The sequence below is a fragment of the Vanessa tameamea genome, chromosome 23 (genome assembly GCF_037043105.1).
Source record: "Vanessa tameamea isolate UH-Manoa-2023 chromosome 23, ilVanTame1 primary haplotype, whole genome shotgun sequence".
Taxonomy (NCBI): Eukaryota; Metazoa; Arthropoda; class Insecta; order Lepidoptera; family Nymphalidae; genus Vanessa; species Vanessa tameamea.
Window position 1 is genome coordinate 7,381,841 of NC_087331.1, and position 14,393 is coordinate 7,396,233.

General features: G+C 31.8%; 2 protein-coding genes across 2 annotated transcripts in view; one reads left to right on the forward strand and one right to left on the reverse strand.

Annotated features, from left to right (window-relative positions):
- The window catches only part of LOC135193965 (serine protease inhibitor 77Ba-like), a 404,929-nt gene that overhangs the window by 311,173 nt on the left and 79,363 nt on the right, over positions 1-14,393 (reverse strand). The window lies entirely within an intron of this gene.
- The window catches only part of LOC113404173 (cell adhesion molecule Dscam2-like), a 399,093-nt gene that overhangs the window by 86,637 nt on the left and 298,063 nt on the right, over positions 1-14,393 (forward strand). Inside the window, exons 5-15 of the mRNA XM_064218600.1 lie at positions 4,206-4,270; positions 4,896-4,981; positions 5,661-5,752; positions 6,229-6,383; positions 10,034-10,124; positions 10,781-11,023; positions 11,319-11,487; positions 11,876-12,011; positions 12,462-12,581; positions 13,079-13,255; positions 13,972-14,116. Coding sequence (XP_064074670.1) covers positions 4,206-4,270; positions 4,896-4,981; positions 5,661-5,752; positions 6,229-6,383; positions 10,034-10,124; positions 10,781-11,023; positions 11,319-11,487; positions 11,876-12,011; positions 12,462-12,581; positions 13,079-13,255; positions 13,972-14,116 — 1,479 coding nt within the window. The remainder of the gene's footprint in view (positions 1-4,205; positions 4,271-4,895; positions 4,982-5,660; positions 5,753-6,228; positions 6,384-10,033; positions 10,125-10,780; positions 11,024-11,318; positions 11,488-11,875; positions 12,012-12,461; positions 12,582-13,078; positions 13,256-13,971; positions 14,117-14,393) is intronic.

Genomic DNA, 14,393 nt, shown 5'->3' on the forward strand with positions numbered 1-14,393 from the left:
CAGAGGATCACTCCTGCCAACATTCAGTAACTATTTAAAATTTTTATTTATTTAGAATTAAAGTCTTAATGTTAATATTTCTTAGGTAAATAATTTTATCTTAATGACTTGATAGACATATTTATATTTAAAATTACATGTTACAATGAAACGGCATCAAGATATTTTCAATTCCGTAAATATATTGTGGTTTGTGTTGTGTTACCTATCTGTAATAAAAAGATCTGTTGATTTAATACGCTCACTTATCATAAATTTTATTTTTCGTTACAATATTATATATGACGTCATGTTCAATTTTTATTTAATTGCTCAAAAAAGGTAGAGGTTTTACCTGTTAGTTAGGACATAATTACTACTCATTAAGGTTATACGTTGAACATTCTTAGAAAAGGCTGCAAGGAGATGCCGAGTTAGTTCCTAAACTATACATAGGTCAGTTGAATTCAGTAGAATTCTAAGACGCGTATACTGAGCAATTTTGGAGTCGAATGAATTGTTCCGTTAATTAGGATATATGTTTTTTGTCCAATAAAATGTTATTTAAGTCTTGATTTTCTATATATCAATTCAATAAGGTTATAATAAGTATTATTAATATATGACGGAACCAAAAATAATCATCATCGAAAACTTCCACACTTTTTGCGATTTTAAATATTTATTTATTTATTTATTCAATAGGTTTTAGCGATTTTTACATTTATCATTCTTACATAAATATACAATTATATACATCCATCTCGAGCCGGGATGGCCCAGTGTTTAGAACGCGTGCAACTTAACCGATGATTTCGGGTTCAAGCCCAGGCAGGCACCACCGAATTTTCATGTGCTTAATTTGTGTTTATAATTCATCTCGTGCTCGGCGGTGAAGGAAAACATCGTGAGGAAACGTGCATATGTCGAAATTCTGCCACATGTGTATTCCACCAACCCGCATTGGAGCAACGTGGTGGAATAGGCTCCAAACCTTCTCATCAAAGACAGAGTAGGCCTTAGCCCAGCAATGGGAAATTAACAGGCTGCTAATGTAAAAAAAAATACATCCATAGATTATGTAAAATCATTTAAAAGCAAACACTACATACTAATTAAACTATTAATTACTATTATATAGAAAAAAAAATCTTGTGAGTACAATTTCGGCTTAAATGTTACTCTGATATATAAACATACATAATAATATTAACCTTACATCGCCAAGCCACCAAGCTACCAGGACCAACCTTGGAAACAAAGATGCGATTTCCCATGTAGTTTGTACACTGGCTCTCTCACGCTTCAAACCGGAATAAAACTCTTTATACTAGTACTAGTAGGTGATATTAACCCAGATGAGTTTGCACAAAACCTCGATACGCATTTTACGAACGAACAAACGATATTTCGAAATTCTAAAACCGTTTATTGATATATTTAAGACTTAATTTTATGATAAACATTTAACTCTTGTAAAAAGATTAGTCACAGCGCGGTTATAATATCTGTAATACTGTGAAGTTAGTCACAAGTAAAGTTGCATAATCGATCCTTAATTAAAAGTTTACGTGTTTGTCGGACTTTGTGAAGGCCCGTCTTGATAAATACCATCTACTCAATCAGATATACTTTTACTTGGTTATAGGGCTTTGTGTAAGCTCGTCTGGGTAGGTACCACCCACTCATCAGATATTCTACCTCCAAACAGCAGTACTCAGTATTGTTGTGTTTAGGTTTAAGGGGTGAGTGCGCCAGTGTAACAGGCACAAGGGACATAATATCTTAGTTCCCGATGTTGGTGGCGCATTAGTGATATAATGAATGGTTAATATTTCTTACAGCGCCATTGTCTATGGGCGGTAGTGACCGCTTACCATCAGGTGACCTATTTGCTCGTCCGCCTACCCATATCATAAAAAAAAAATTCTTCCATCAAACAGTAATACTCTAGTCTTCATGTTCTATAACTATCAACCAGTTCCTATTGTATATAGTTCACTGGCGATGTAAGTAATGATTAATATTTCTTACAGCGCCAATATCTATAGGCAGTGGTGACCACTTACCACCATGTGACCAATTTGTCCGTCCAGAGGTGAATCATATAAAAAAATAACAGAATTAAGTTGAACTTAGTTGCAAGACGATATAATATCATAATTTAATTTGGTATATTATAATTTGGGATATTATAATTGTCCGATAGGACGAGTAAACACATCACAAAACTCAGATAACATCTCCAATCTAATTACACTAGAGTAAACAGAGCCGTAGTTACCGGTTAACTCTGCATAAATTAAACTGAGATTAATGAAATTACCAGACAGTGGTCGTTCGTGGTTATGCATTAATGTATGTTCAATTTGAATTTACGGCATACGCAGGGGCAACGGCGTTGTGGCTTTGATATGGGTACCTATATCGCTTGTATAGATCGGTAAAATGATCGAATTTATGTGTTCAAAATTAAAATGTAGACTTTATTAAGCATTTCAATGGTGTCACATAATAAAACGGCGATAGTCGATTTATTTGGACGGCGAGTTCTATGATATTTTACATTGTATGCTTTTATGTCAAGCACAATATTAAATCCTATTGAAATATATAAATATAGGATTGAAACAAACATTTATTTTTTTTAGTTTGCTTTGATATTTATATATTCTATCCAATTCCACACAAAATAACTTAAATATTTGTTGAGTACTCTTTTGATGCTCGAGACAATACAATCCAGTGCATTATATTACTTCCGTCTTTTGAAACAAAGTAAAAATAACTAATTTTACTTTAATCTACTTTGTAACTGGTCGATGACAGCCGGTGACCTAATAGCGACCAATGGACATCCAGTATTATATAAGTGAAACTTCAAAAATATTTTTGTCTATATTATCTAATACGAGTTCACACTGTTTAAAAATCCTTGTTAATATTAATATGAACGTAGATCCTTAAATTTCGTTGTAACATTAAATGAGAATGTACTATGAATAAATCTGTCGTAGCTCATGCATCAACGCTACGAAAACAACTGTGTGGCTACGATAAACATAACGTAGCTTCGTGATTCGCGCTTCGCGCTTTCGTGTTTTGAAAATAATAAGCGGTTATTATATTTCGGAACGCTTATCCCGTAGTTTGCTATTTCGTAGCTCTTTATTGCAAGCCACGAAAACAAATTAATAGCAGCAGTAAGATCAATCGCTACATATATACTGGCTGATAAGAATTTATTATTATTATTCTTATTTCAAAATCAAAATATACTTTAATCAAGTAGATTTTTGCAAGCACTTTTGAATCGTCATTTTACAAACTATATTAAGTGAAGCTACCACCAGTTCGGAACGTGGATTCTACCTCTATTCTAATATAAAAAACAATTATATATGTGTATAAAATATCCTGCTTGGAAATTAACAAGTATAATCTTTTATTGGATAATATGCTTTTTTATTAATATATATTTTTACAAATAATTTGAATTTATGAATCGCCAAAGTTAAAAATGTTTTTTTATTAATCAAATATAACTTATGTATATGATATGTTATTCTATAATGTAAATCTAGATAGACAATATACTTACTGTGTCCATACCGTGGCAGCGAACTAAGATTACGCGACTAAGAAAATAGAGTGCCTCCTGTGCCTCCTCTCACACTTCACACTCCTTACAAAGATTAGTATCTAAGAAATATTACCCAGTACCCATCTCTTTCAACTCCAATGTACCACCAACCTTGGGACGCCTGTAGTTACACTTTGTATGGGCGGTACGTACCAAGTTATGCTTGCTTAAAGATCTACCACTGAGTAAATAAAGTCGTTTAAACAGGACGTTGATTGCAAGATACATTTTTGAATTCAGCATTTATTTGTAACGAATATAATACAGTAGTTATGATATATTTTACACTAAAAGCGATATTACGTTAAGCGCCGGGTTCGGTTTTATTTTTAAGCGATGTTTTACGAGGTCATGTTCTAGTTCTGATTTCGATCACATAATTTCGTCGTTAAGTGCTGCGAAAACTATTTAGTAACTAAATATATTGATATGATGTAACCACAACTCCGAACTAGTTTAGTTTAATCGATCGTTATATTAATTTATTATAATCATGATCGTTTTGAAAATATTTTTTATCTGTGATTTATTTTATTGCATATAAAAAACGAAATGATTATAGAGTATATTTTTATACTTCCAGATCGATGGATCACAAGAAAAACAAGAGAAAAAACGATGAGGGATCTTTTCAATCTGTTAGTTTTGGTAAGTTTCACGTTAGAATACGTCTGAATGAATCCTACATTGATGATAAGACTCAATAATTGACATACACTTGTCGCTCAATATAGAAAAAATACAGTAACTTTGGCATCGTGGTTATGAAATGCAATAACCAGAGCTGAACGAACATATCAATTGCTGTTCAATAAATTACAATCATTATCATTTAATGATAATAATAAAAATCAAAAACAAATCAAGATATTGTTTATTCAAATAGGCTCATATAAGCAATGTTTAAGTGTTTAATCGACGCGTTACAGTGTTTAATTAAATTTAAAACTACGGAAATTAGATTCTACCGAGAACCGGCAAAAACTTAGTACTCTTTTCCACCAAATTAGCTACGGTTCTCAGTAAAGTAAAATTAAATTTTTATATATTTCTACCTAGAAATCAATAAATACTAAATCCACGCTTTTTTATCTCTAATATAATCTTGTATTGTGTAATAAAAAAATATCAAAATCAAAATATACTGTATTCAAGTAGCTTTTACAAGCACTTTTGAATCGTCACTTAACAATTTATATTAAGCGAAGCTACCACCGGTTCGGAATTAAATTGATGTTCTGTCTCTAAAATAATTATTTTTTATTTATTTCAGTACTGAGATATAAAAGAGATATCGGATCAGGAAACATTTTGATAACCCAACATTTTAACGAAAAGATAATCTCCCCTGGTGAAGATGTAAGTTAAGATCTATATTTTTAAGAAAGATAATATTTCTTACTTTATAATCTGTATTTTTAATTGGTTTGTGTATTAGGGCAAGATATTTTTACAAGTTTATTAATCTATCTATGTATATTAATAAATTGCACCCAAACAACCCGCCCCGGTTTACTTAGGTGATTTACCAGTGAGTTTTTTGTTCCTGAGTTTACCCCTTACAAACAAACAAACAAATTTTACCTTTTTATAGTTATAGTTGAAAAAAGAACTATTTGCATAATTAATTCATTTACATGAAGAAAATATTTGACTAAATTGAAGAATTTCCTTCAATTTTATCAATACAAAATTATACAGTAATTTCACACGAATTAAAATACGTAGAATTATGATAATGTTCAAAAGGCGGACTTTTCACTTATTAAAAGAGATAATTATATATCATGAACATCATAGAATAATTATGTATTCTATTTTTAAAATAAGCCTAAATACGTTAGAAAAAAAGTGTACCACAGTCTCCCCATTAATTTTTCATCCACGAACCTGTTTCTGCGTACATCGTAATAAACCGCATGTTTGGTTTGAAGTTTTATAATTTATGATATTCGCTAGTTAATCATAGTTAAGCTCGCGTATATATCCACTAACGAGGAAAGTTTTTAATTAATAAATGTTATTCTACCTTTCATAGGTAAGCCTACAGTGTACTGCAACTTCAGATAGGCCACCTCGATTCATTTGGGAGAGAGACGGTGTCGTGATATCTTCGAATACGGATTCCAGGTTTTAATTGAATTTTTATAAAAAAAAAATATATTTCAAAGTAAATTAACTTCCAATAAACTTTTGCTTCGATTAACCAATTGAATTATATTTAAGAAAATTGCCTTCATAGTTATTTAAAGTTGTATACAATTAAGTGTTTTTTTTTAACAATTAATGTTGGCGGACGGACAAATGGGCCACCTGATGTTGAGTGGTCACGACCGCCCATAGATAATGGCGTTGTAAGAAATATTAACCATTTAAATGCGCCACCAACCTTGGAAACTAAGATGTTATGTCCCTTGTGCCTGTAGTTACACTGCCCTTTGCTTGCATTTAAGAGAATTGCCCTTTTAGTTATTTAAAATGTATACAATTAATAGTGTTTTATTTATGTGTGTGTCTATATATATGAATGTGTTATGTAAAGCATAAGTATATGGATTTTTTTTAAATCCTTTAAGCATTTTAAAATATAATTATTTAAATTTCAGACATATTCTTGGTCAAATGATGTCTTCAACTGGTGTAGGTGTTATATCTCACTTAAACATATCACGGACAAGAGTAGAAGACGGGGGTTTATATTCGTGTGTAGCGTTCGAAGGCGATTCCAGCACGAGACATACAGCCAGAATAGATGTATATGGTGAGTATAGGAAACAAATTCTTTAACAAGGCTTACAGTAGAGTGAACTGGCAGAAATCGTCACGTAGGCGACCTTTCCCTCTCTTATTCTCCGTCTCTTTCTGTTTTCTGTGTGTACTGTGTACTGTTTTATGTAATATTATTTAAATATGGTAGATTTGTCTAATCACGGCTTCATCTCGAGATTGCTTCACAAGGGGTACACAGCCATCCGCCTCCTTAATTTTACTTAGGATACTACATACTACTGGTAAAGAACGATAGAACAAAATTTCGAGCATTTTCGAGGTGGAACCGTGATTCGACAAATTTACCAAACTTATTTTTTTGTTATTTTCTCAATTCATACAGGTTTTTTTAATAATAAATTGTCATTTAATTATTCTCAAAAGTTAATGTATTTAATGTGTCTGTTATTACTTACATTAATACAAACGACAGAAGTGATAAATTAATCGCTGCGGTATATTTAAGAGAAAGGGAAGCCAGACAGACTGGTGCCGTAACGCGTTACGTAACGAAGCGGGTTAACCTCTCATAAGAAGTTATTACTTAAAAAAATAATCAAAGCTGTGTTTTCACATTCGATATTATTCTATTATAACGATATACTGGTTCTTATTGTTTAGGGCCCACCGGGATCAAGGTCTAACTCAGGGTGCCATCTTATACGACAACCACTATGGCAACTATTCGTTGCCATAGTGACACCCAAAATAATATATTTATACAAATATATAATCATTTTAAAACCACTTTCATTGAATGCTCATTATCCATTTTTCAACTAAACCTGAATTAAAGGCCAATTATTTCATTTCTATCGTTCATTGAAATCAGAATATAAATTTGAGTAACAATTTGTGGTTAATTCATATTTTGGGTATGGATTTACTGTAGATATTATCTGATAAATTTAATAAAAGTCCAGTTAACCTGCTCGTGTAATTATTTGTTCTATATTAAATTATTGTTATCATTGACTATGGAATATTGAATTCATTTTAACATAATATATTATTAATTTTAATATTCATCTCTCATTATTATATATAAATAAATAAATAAATATTGGGTAACATCACATACATTACTTTGATCCCAATGTAAGTAGCTAAAGCACCTGTGTTATGGAAAAACAGAAGTAACAACGGTACCACAAACACCCAGACCCAAGACAACATAGAAAACTAATGAACTTTTTGTACATCGACTCGGCCGGGAATCGAACCCTCAGAGTGGCGTTTCGGGACCTCAGAGTGGCGTACCCATGAAAACCGGTGTACACACTAATCGACCACGGATGTTATCATTATTATATATTTACTAGCGACCCACCCTGGCTTCGCACGAGTGCAATGCTGATACTAAATATATTATAGAATGACTCACAACGTTCACAGTTTTTCAGTGATTATACAATAAAAACCGCTATTTCCCTGCGTTTTAAAAATGTAATAACTTTGAAAATATTCATTTCAATTCCCTGCTGGAGGGCCATATTGATCTATATTAAATGCACAATGTATTTAAGGTACATACTTCATTGGATAAAGATTAATGCTGTATTTCTTAAAATCCCTTCGAAAATAAGCCATTATTTATCGTAGAAAGTAAATAATAAAAAATGGTTATTGTGGGTTATCCCTAAGAGATACACACATACTATTCTGGACTTTTTTGAAGACCTTTTTAAGGTGTACAATACTGTCGTACATTATTTTGATCTATCTCGTAGGGTTCAGGCAGCGCTTGCAATGTAAGCACAAAAAATGTGTTTATTTACGACATCACCTTAGAAACCTCTAAAATTATCAGTGTTTCTGTACTATATTGTGCATGTATTATACATATAACCCTTTCCCTTGAATCAATCTGTCTATTAAAAAAACCGCATCATAATATGTTGGGTAATTTTAAATATTATTACAGATGATATTCTTATACAAACTTCAACTTAACTGTCCTGATCAGATTTCCTATATTCGTAATCTTATTCTTAAATAAATAACCCAGAACGATTTTAAACATGAATGCTTTGTCGTGGCATTTATAGGCGGACGGTCAAATGGGCCATCTGATGGTAAGTGGTCACCATCGCCGATAGACATTGGTGCTGTTAGAAATATTAACCATCCAATGCGCCAATGCGCCCGCAACCCTCGGTTAGGTTATGCCCCTTGTACTTGTAGCTCACTCACCTTTCAAACCGGAACACAACAGAACTAAGTATTATTGCTTGACTATTAGGCTAAATTTAAAGGCTTAGTTCAGTCTCAGTCTCGGTACGGGTCGGTAGTCAAAGTTCTAAATCAGTAATATTTTACTAATTTAAAATCATAAATACTAATTCTGTATTAATTAAAATACATTACTATAATTCAATAATAAATCAGGGTTTGTGTTATTAAATACTTTTTTTTTTAAGTTAGTACTTAAAGCCCTTGTACCACATCAGTACATATAAAATATTGTCCTGTGGCATTGTAGGAAGCTGGTACTATAAAATATCTTAACTCTTGCTCTCGGGTTACCATATGTGATATAACACTGGCTTACTCACGCGTTAAACTGTAAACAGTACTGGAGCTGTCCAGCGTAGAATATTTTTTTTTTATGATATCTGTAGATGGACGAGCAAATAGTTAACATTATGGTTAGTGGTCACTACCACCCATTGATAATGGGGATGTAAGAAATATTAACCATTCCTTACATCACCAATGCGCCAAAAACCTTGGGAACTAAGGTGTTATGTCCCTTGTGCCTGTAGTTACACTGGTTCACTCACCCTTCAAACCGGAACACAACAATACTGAGTACTGCTGTTTGGCGGTAGAATGTCTGATGAGTGGGTGGTACCTACCCAGACGGGCTTGCACAAAGCCCTACCACCAAATGATGAGCAGGTCAAGTTAACCTTATTAAAACTACACTTAACAGCGTCAAGTATTTTTGCTTGATACTTGATAAGTAATGGTATGAATTATATTGATGTATTGACAAGATCTTTGTGCTATACAGTTATCAATATATTATTTCCTTCCATCATAATAAGCTTAATTCGATTTTTCCTATGTGAAGTACTGAACCATGTCTCGATCGAATTTCAGAAGCCATCTATGACGTAATGAAATTACTGTTATAGGAAGGGGTCGTTAATTACATTCATTGACTTCAGAACTTACACTTAAATGTATCACTTTAATATACCTATTCAATATACGCATCTAACAATTTAATCTTAAAGTCAAACGTCTTCGACAGGGAAAAAAATTCAAGGTTAAATGTGTAAATTTCATCGAAAATTCGAGTCAAATATTTTTGAATTATAGAATTTTTAAATGTTTCACGTGTAATAAGATGCATATTCCTCTAGTTTTGGATTAGACATCATATTGTGTTACTTTCCTACTAAGTTCGTACGTGTCTACGTTCTTTTCACTAGATGAAATTAAATGCATATTTAATTTTCAATTACTTCGAGTATCATACGAGTTGTTATAATATATACATTTTTTTAACTTGTATTTCTTTTGGCGATTTATATAAAAACGACCCGTGTTAAACGCACCTTTATTATTTAGTTTTTAGATTTATCATTTTCCCTTTTTGATAATCTTCAAATATTTCTTAATTACATTTTTCAGGTCCACCTTACATCAGAACACTTCCACCAATCAAAGTTCAAAGCGGCGATTCTCTGAAACTAAAATGTCCATATTACGGTTTTCCCATCAGGTAGGAGTTCTTCCATAATTAATAATATATAATAAGGTTTTTTTTTGTAAGAATATTAATAAACAATATAACTTGGCTCATACGTATTTGATCGGAAAGTAAATAATTACAACTGCATATTATTATAACCATCTTCTACTAAAGTATTTAAAGGATATTTTATCCAATAAATTAATTTTAGATGCAGACATTATTAGAATAGTTGAGATGGCTGTGAACTTATTACATTTGGAAACATACTTTTGTCAATGTAGGAAGTAGGTCTTTGTCATTTGTCTAGTCTATTAGAGACTACTAAAATTAAAAAAAAAAAAAAAAAAATTTAACTTCGTTATTTTATACGGTATAAAAAATAACTACTTAAAGAAACTCAAGCAACTCGGCATAAAATAATAAAAATACGTCTCAAGCTTAGATGGCGTTATACAAAAAACATTTTTACATACTCAAGACTCGTAAATTTAGATCGGGACTCACCCTAAGAATCTAAATGAGTGAACGTGACTTTGCATAATTGTTACGTAACATACTAACTTAGGAAAACTGTAGACTTACTTTTAAAGCTTAGGATTATAAAACCGAGCTTAAGTTAAATAATTATTTAGACGTAAATGTAATCTAACTAATAATATAATCTAGATATTAAAATTTTTCAGCAAACTGGAATGGGAACATAAGGGCAAGAAAATTATGAGTTCAATGTTACCACAGCACACGAGATATAAACGGACGAATGTAAACAATAAAAATCGTAAAAACACAAGAAAAAGACGGAGGAAACGACAATTATTGCAAAGCACTGAAGATGGTGTGCTTACTATAGAGAGAGTTGTCAAAGAGGAGAATGGTGAAATGTATACTTGTATAGTATACAGTCCATCAGGAGAAATGGCTAGAAGGTATGAAGCAACTTAGAGGAAAATTGACGATAGTACACGATATAATTCAAGGTCTTTAAAAATTTCAGTTGGTTAAGTCAGTTACATTATCTTGAAGAATGAAAAACAATGTCATAATTTTAAGAAAAAACAAAATTGATCAATAAATTATTTTGAAAATAGAATGTAGATGAATGTAATAGAAGTTTATATTAATTTAATATTTAGGATTTAAATGATTTATTTAGGGTTGATGTTGCAACTCATTCTCAATTCAGAGGATTATATAACACAAAAATTTTACTTCAACCTTCAGGTCATTTGAAATTCAAGTAGTTGAAGCACCTGAATTAGACGAACTACGAGTCGGTTCAGGATTGAAGGAAGGACAGATTGTACAAATAACGTGCAACATAATCAGTGGAGATCCACCGATTTTTTTCTCTTGGCTGAAGGATGGGACGAAGATACCTGCTAGTTTGAAAGTAAGTTTTTGTTATATTTTTAATATTATTAAATTTTTAAGCATTCATATAATACGTAATAAGCATCGTTTTCAATTTCTAGAGTCTCAGTTTTGAGGTAGCCAATGTTCTTTCAGATTTTTACAGATATTCAATAAAACAGTCTCATCAGTACAATTTTTCCGTCATCAAGAATAGTAGGGCTATTTTGATAACAGTTGAAACTATTGACATTTATACTGTAAAAATATTAACAATCCCAATTAAAAATATCAATTTGTGGTCTACTAATTACAATTACATAGGCTATTTCTTAAACATGGAATAGTTTATGAGCAGCAGCTTCAAGTACTTGACGACCTTTAAATCATTGTTTTAATTTAATTTAAAATTTTTAAATATTTTTCAGATAACCGAAAGGAGTTCAGAACTGTTCAGTGTTTTGATCATAAAGCGAGTGTCTCTCGAACACTGTGGTAGATATACTTGCATAGCCACCAACCACGTTGGAAAAGTTAATCAAACTACAGATTTGTATATAAATGGTTTGTTAATTAAAACTTTATTTTTATTACGTGAGCTAAATACGCTATTGTATTATTGAGTCAAAACTTTTTGCACCCATAACAATAATTATATGATTAACGGTAATTTATACAAAAATAGCGTAAACACTTATTAAAATAGCTTCATATTTAAATCTATACATATAATAAAATTTTACTAAATGCATGTGTATGTATAAACGGTATATATACCAAAATAACACTTTTTTCAATTTTTGTCTGTCTGTCTGTTTGTTCCGGCTAAACTTTGGAATGGCCGGAACGATTTTGACTTTCATTGGCAGAAAGCTGACGCAATAAGGAGTAACTCAGGCCACAACAATATTTTTTTATTAAATTCAATCGCGCACGAAGTCGTGGGCATATCTAGTCAAAAATATTATTGTAATTTTAAAAGGATATTCTTTCCTAATTTCTTCTGTGATATAGTCGCACCAAAATGGGTAGAGGAACCAATGAATACATCACTCCTCTTGGGGCAGCGAGGTATCGTAGACTGTAATGCTAATGGCTACCCCACACCACAGATACACTGGATGAAGAGAGATGGTGAGACGTTAAAATATACAATTATATTAAGTTAACACTACGATCATAATTTATATAGTGATGACACTACCTTATTACTTATTAAGCTACGGCAAGATCTACTGACCAGTTTTAAGTTTCTGTTTTGGAACAATTTGATTTTTTAAATCTACTGATCGATTTTTTTTTTAATTTAATTTTTTTTATATAATATATGTTTGACTAGAATATAAAATAATAGATCTTTTAATATTCTACTACTAGATAGTTCTATTGTCGTATTGATGATATCGATACGTTATATAGTTTTAATAAGCAGATATACTGCTGTTTGAATTTTTCAATGTCTGGTTTCGTCTCAGAGGATTAATATTCAACTATTATGCGTAATATTCAGTTCATAACGAGTAATCATATTTGCTGGAGTAGATTCGAAATGATTTCAATTCAGCTTTAATTAACTCGCCATACTATATTTGTTTTCAATATTCTGAATAAAAATTGTCGTCAACATTCAGCTGCTCTTGGTATCTGGCGTCCAATCCTCGACTTAGCTGGCGGTGGTGTTTCAAGCTATCCCAATGGCTCGTTATCCTTGGAAGTGGTATCTTTAGGTGATGAAGGTGAATACGCCTGTCACGTAGACAACGGTGTTGGAGATCCCTTGCATAAGAATCTGTGGATAAGCGTTAATAGTAAGTTTCATTTAGAAGTTTAAATAATTATATTATATTACATAAACAGAACGAGATGGCCCAGTGGTTAGAACGCGTGCATCTTAACCGATGATTTCGGGTTCAAACCCAGGCAGGCACCACTGAATTTTCATGTGCTTAATTTGTGTTTATAATTCATCTCGTGCTCGGCGGTAAAGGAAAACATCGTGAGGAAACCTGCATGTGTCTAATTTCAACGAAATTCTGCCACATGTGTATTCCACCAACCCGCATTGGAGCAGCGTGGTGGAATATGCTCCATATCTTCTCCTCAAAGGGAGAGGAGGCCTTAGCCCAGCAGTGGGAAATTTACAGGCTGTTTATGTTATGTTATGTAAACAGAACGATAATTTTTTTATTATTATCATGAGTTATAAAATTTGGATTACAAACATGTAGTTCTCATTGCATGCCTATAGCCAGCATTCATTAGATCTCATGACAAATAAAAAAATATGGAATTCTGTTTTGTTACTTACACGTCACAAGATTCTAAATTTAAACGAAAAAGTTCAGCTTCTTATAAAATAATATTACATACTTAAAACTTCTCCGAAAAGCGTTGCAACTTCTGGTAAAAGTTTTATGCATTAGTTATTTCTTTTGTTAGTTAGAATACAAAAAACTCATGATTATCTTCTATCTCGATCATTCATTATGTTCAATTTCAATAAATAATTTCAAATTATTTCTAGAGCCGGTGCACTTTGAGTCCGTGGGATTAAACCTAACTACCAAAATGGGGCTGCCGATGACTTTAACCTGCCAACCGTTGGGAGACAGTCCAATACGGATCAAGTGGAGTTTGGACGGGAATCCCGTCGAGTTTACGTCTTCGAGGTATTTTCGTGTTTATTTATTTTCAAGTAATAATTTTATAAAATTTTGTATAAAATAATTATATTGATGTGTATCTTTATGACATTGATTTAATAAAAAATTGTGATATTTACATTAAAGGACAATCATAATTTAATACTTTAACTGTCTCTTTGTATAAATTATTTAAGAATTAAGTATAATTGTAATATTTCATTATCGTATAACTGAGAAGTTATTTTAATTTTGGAAAAAAGTAGCGATATCTATACGAAATGCACGAAGAAATTTAGAAGCT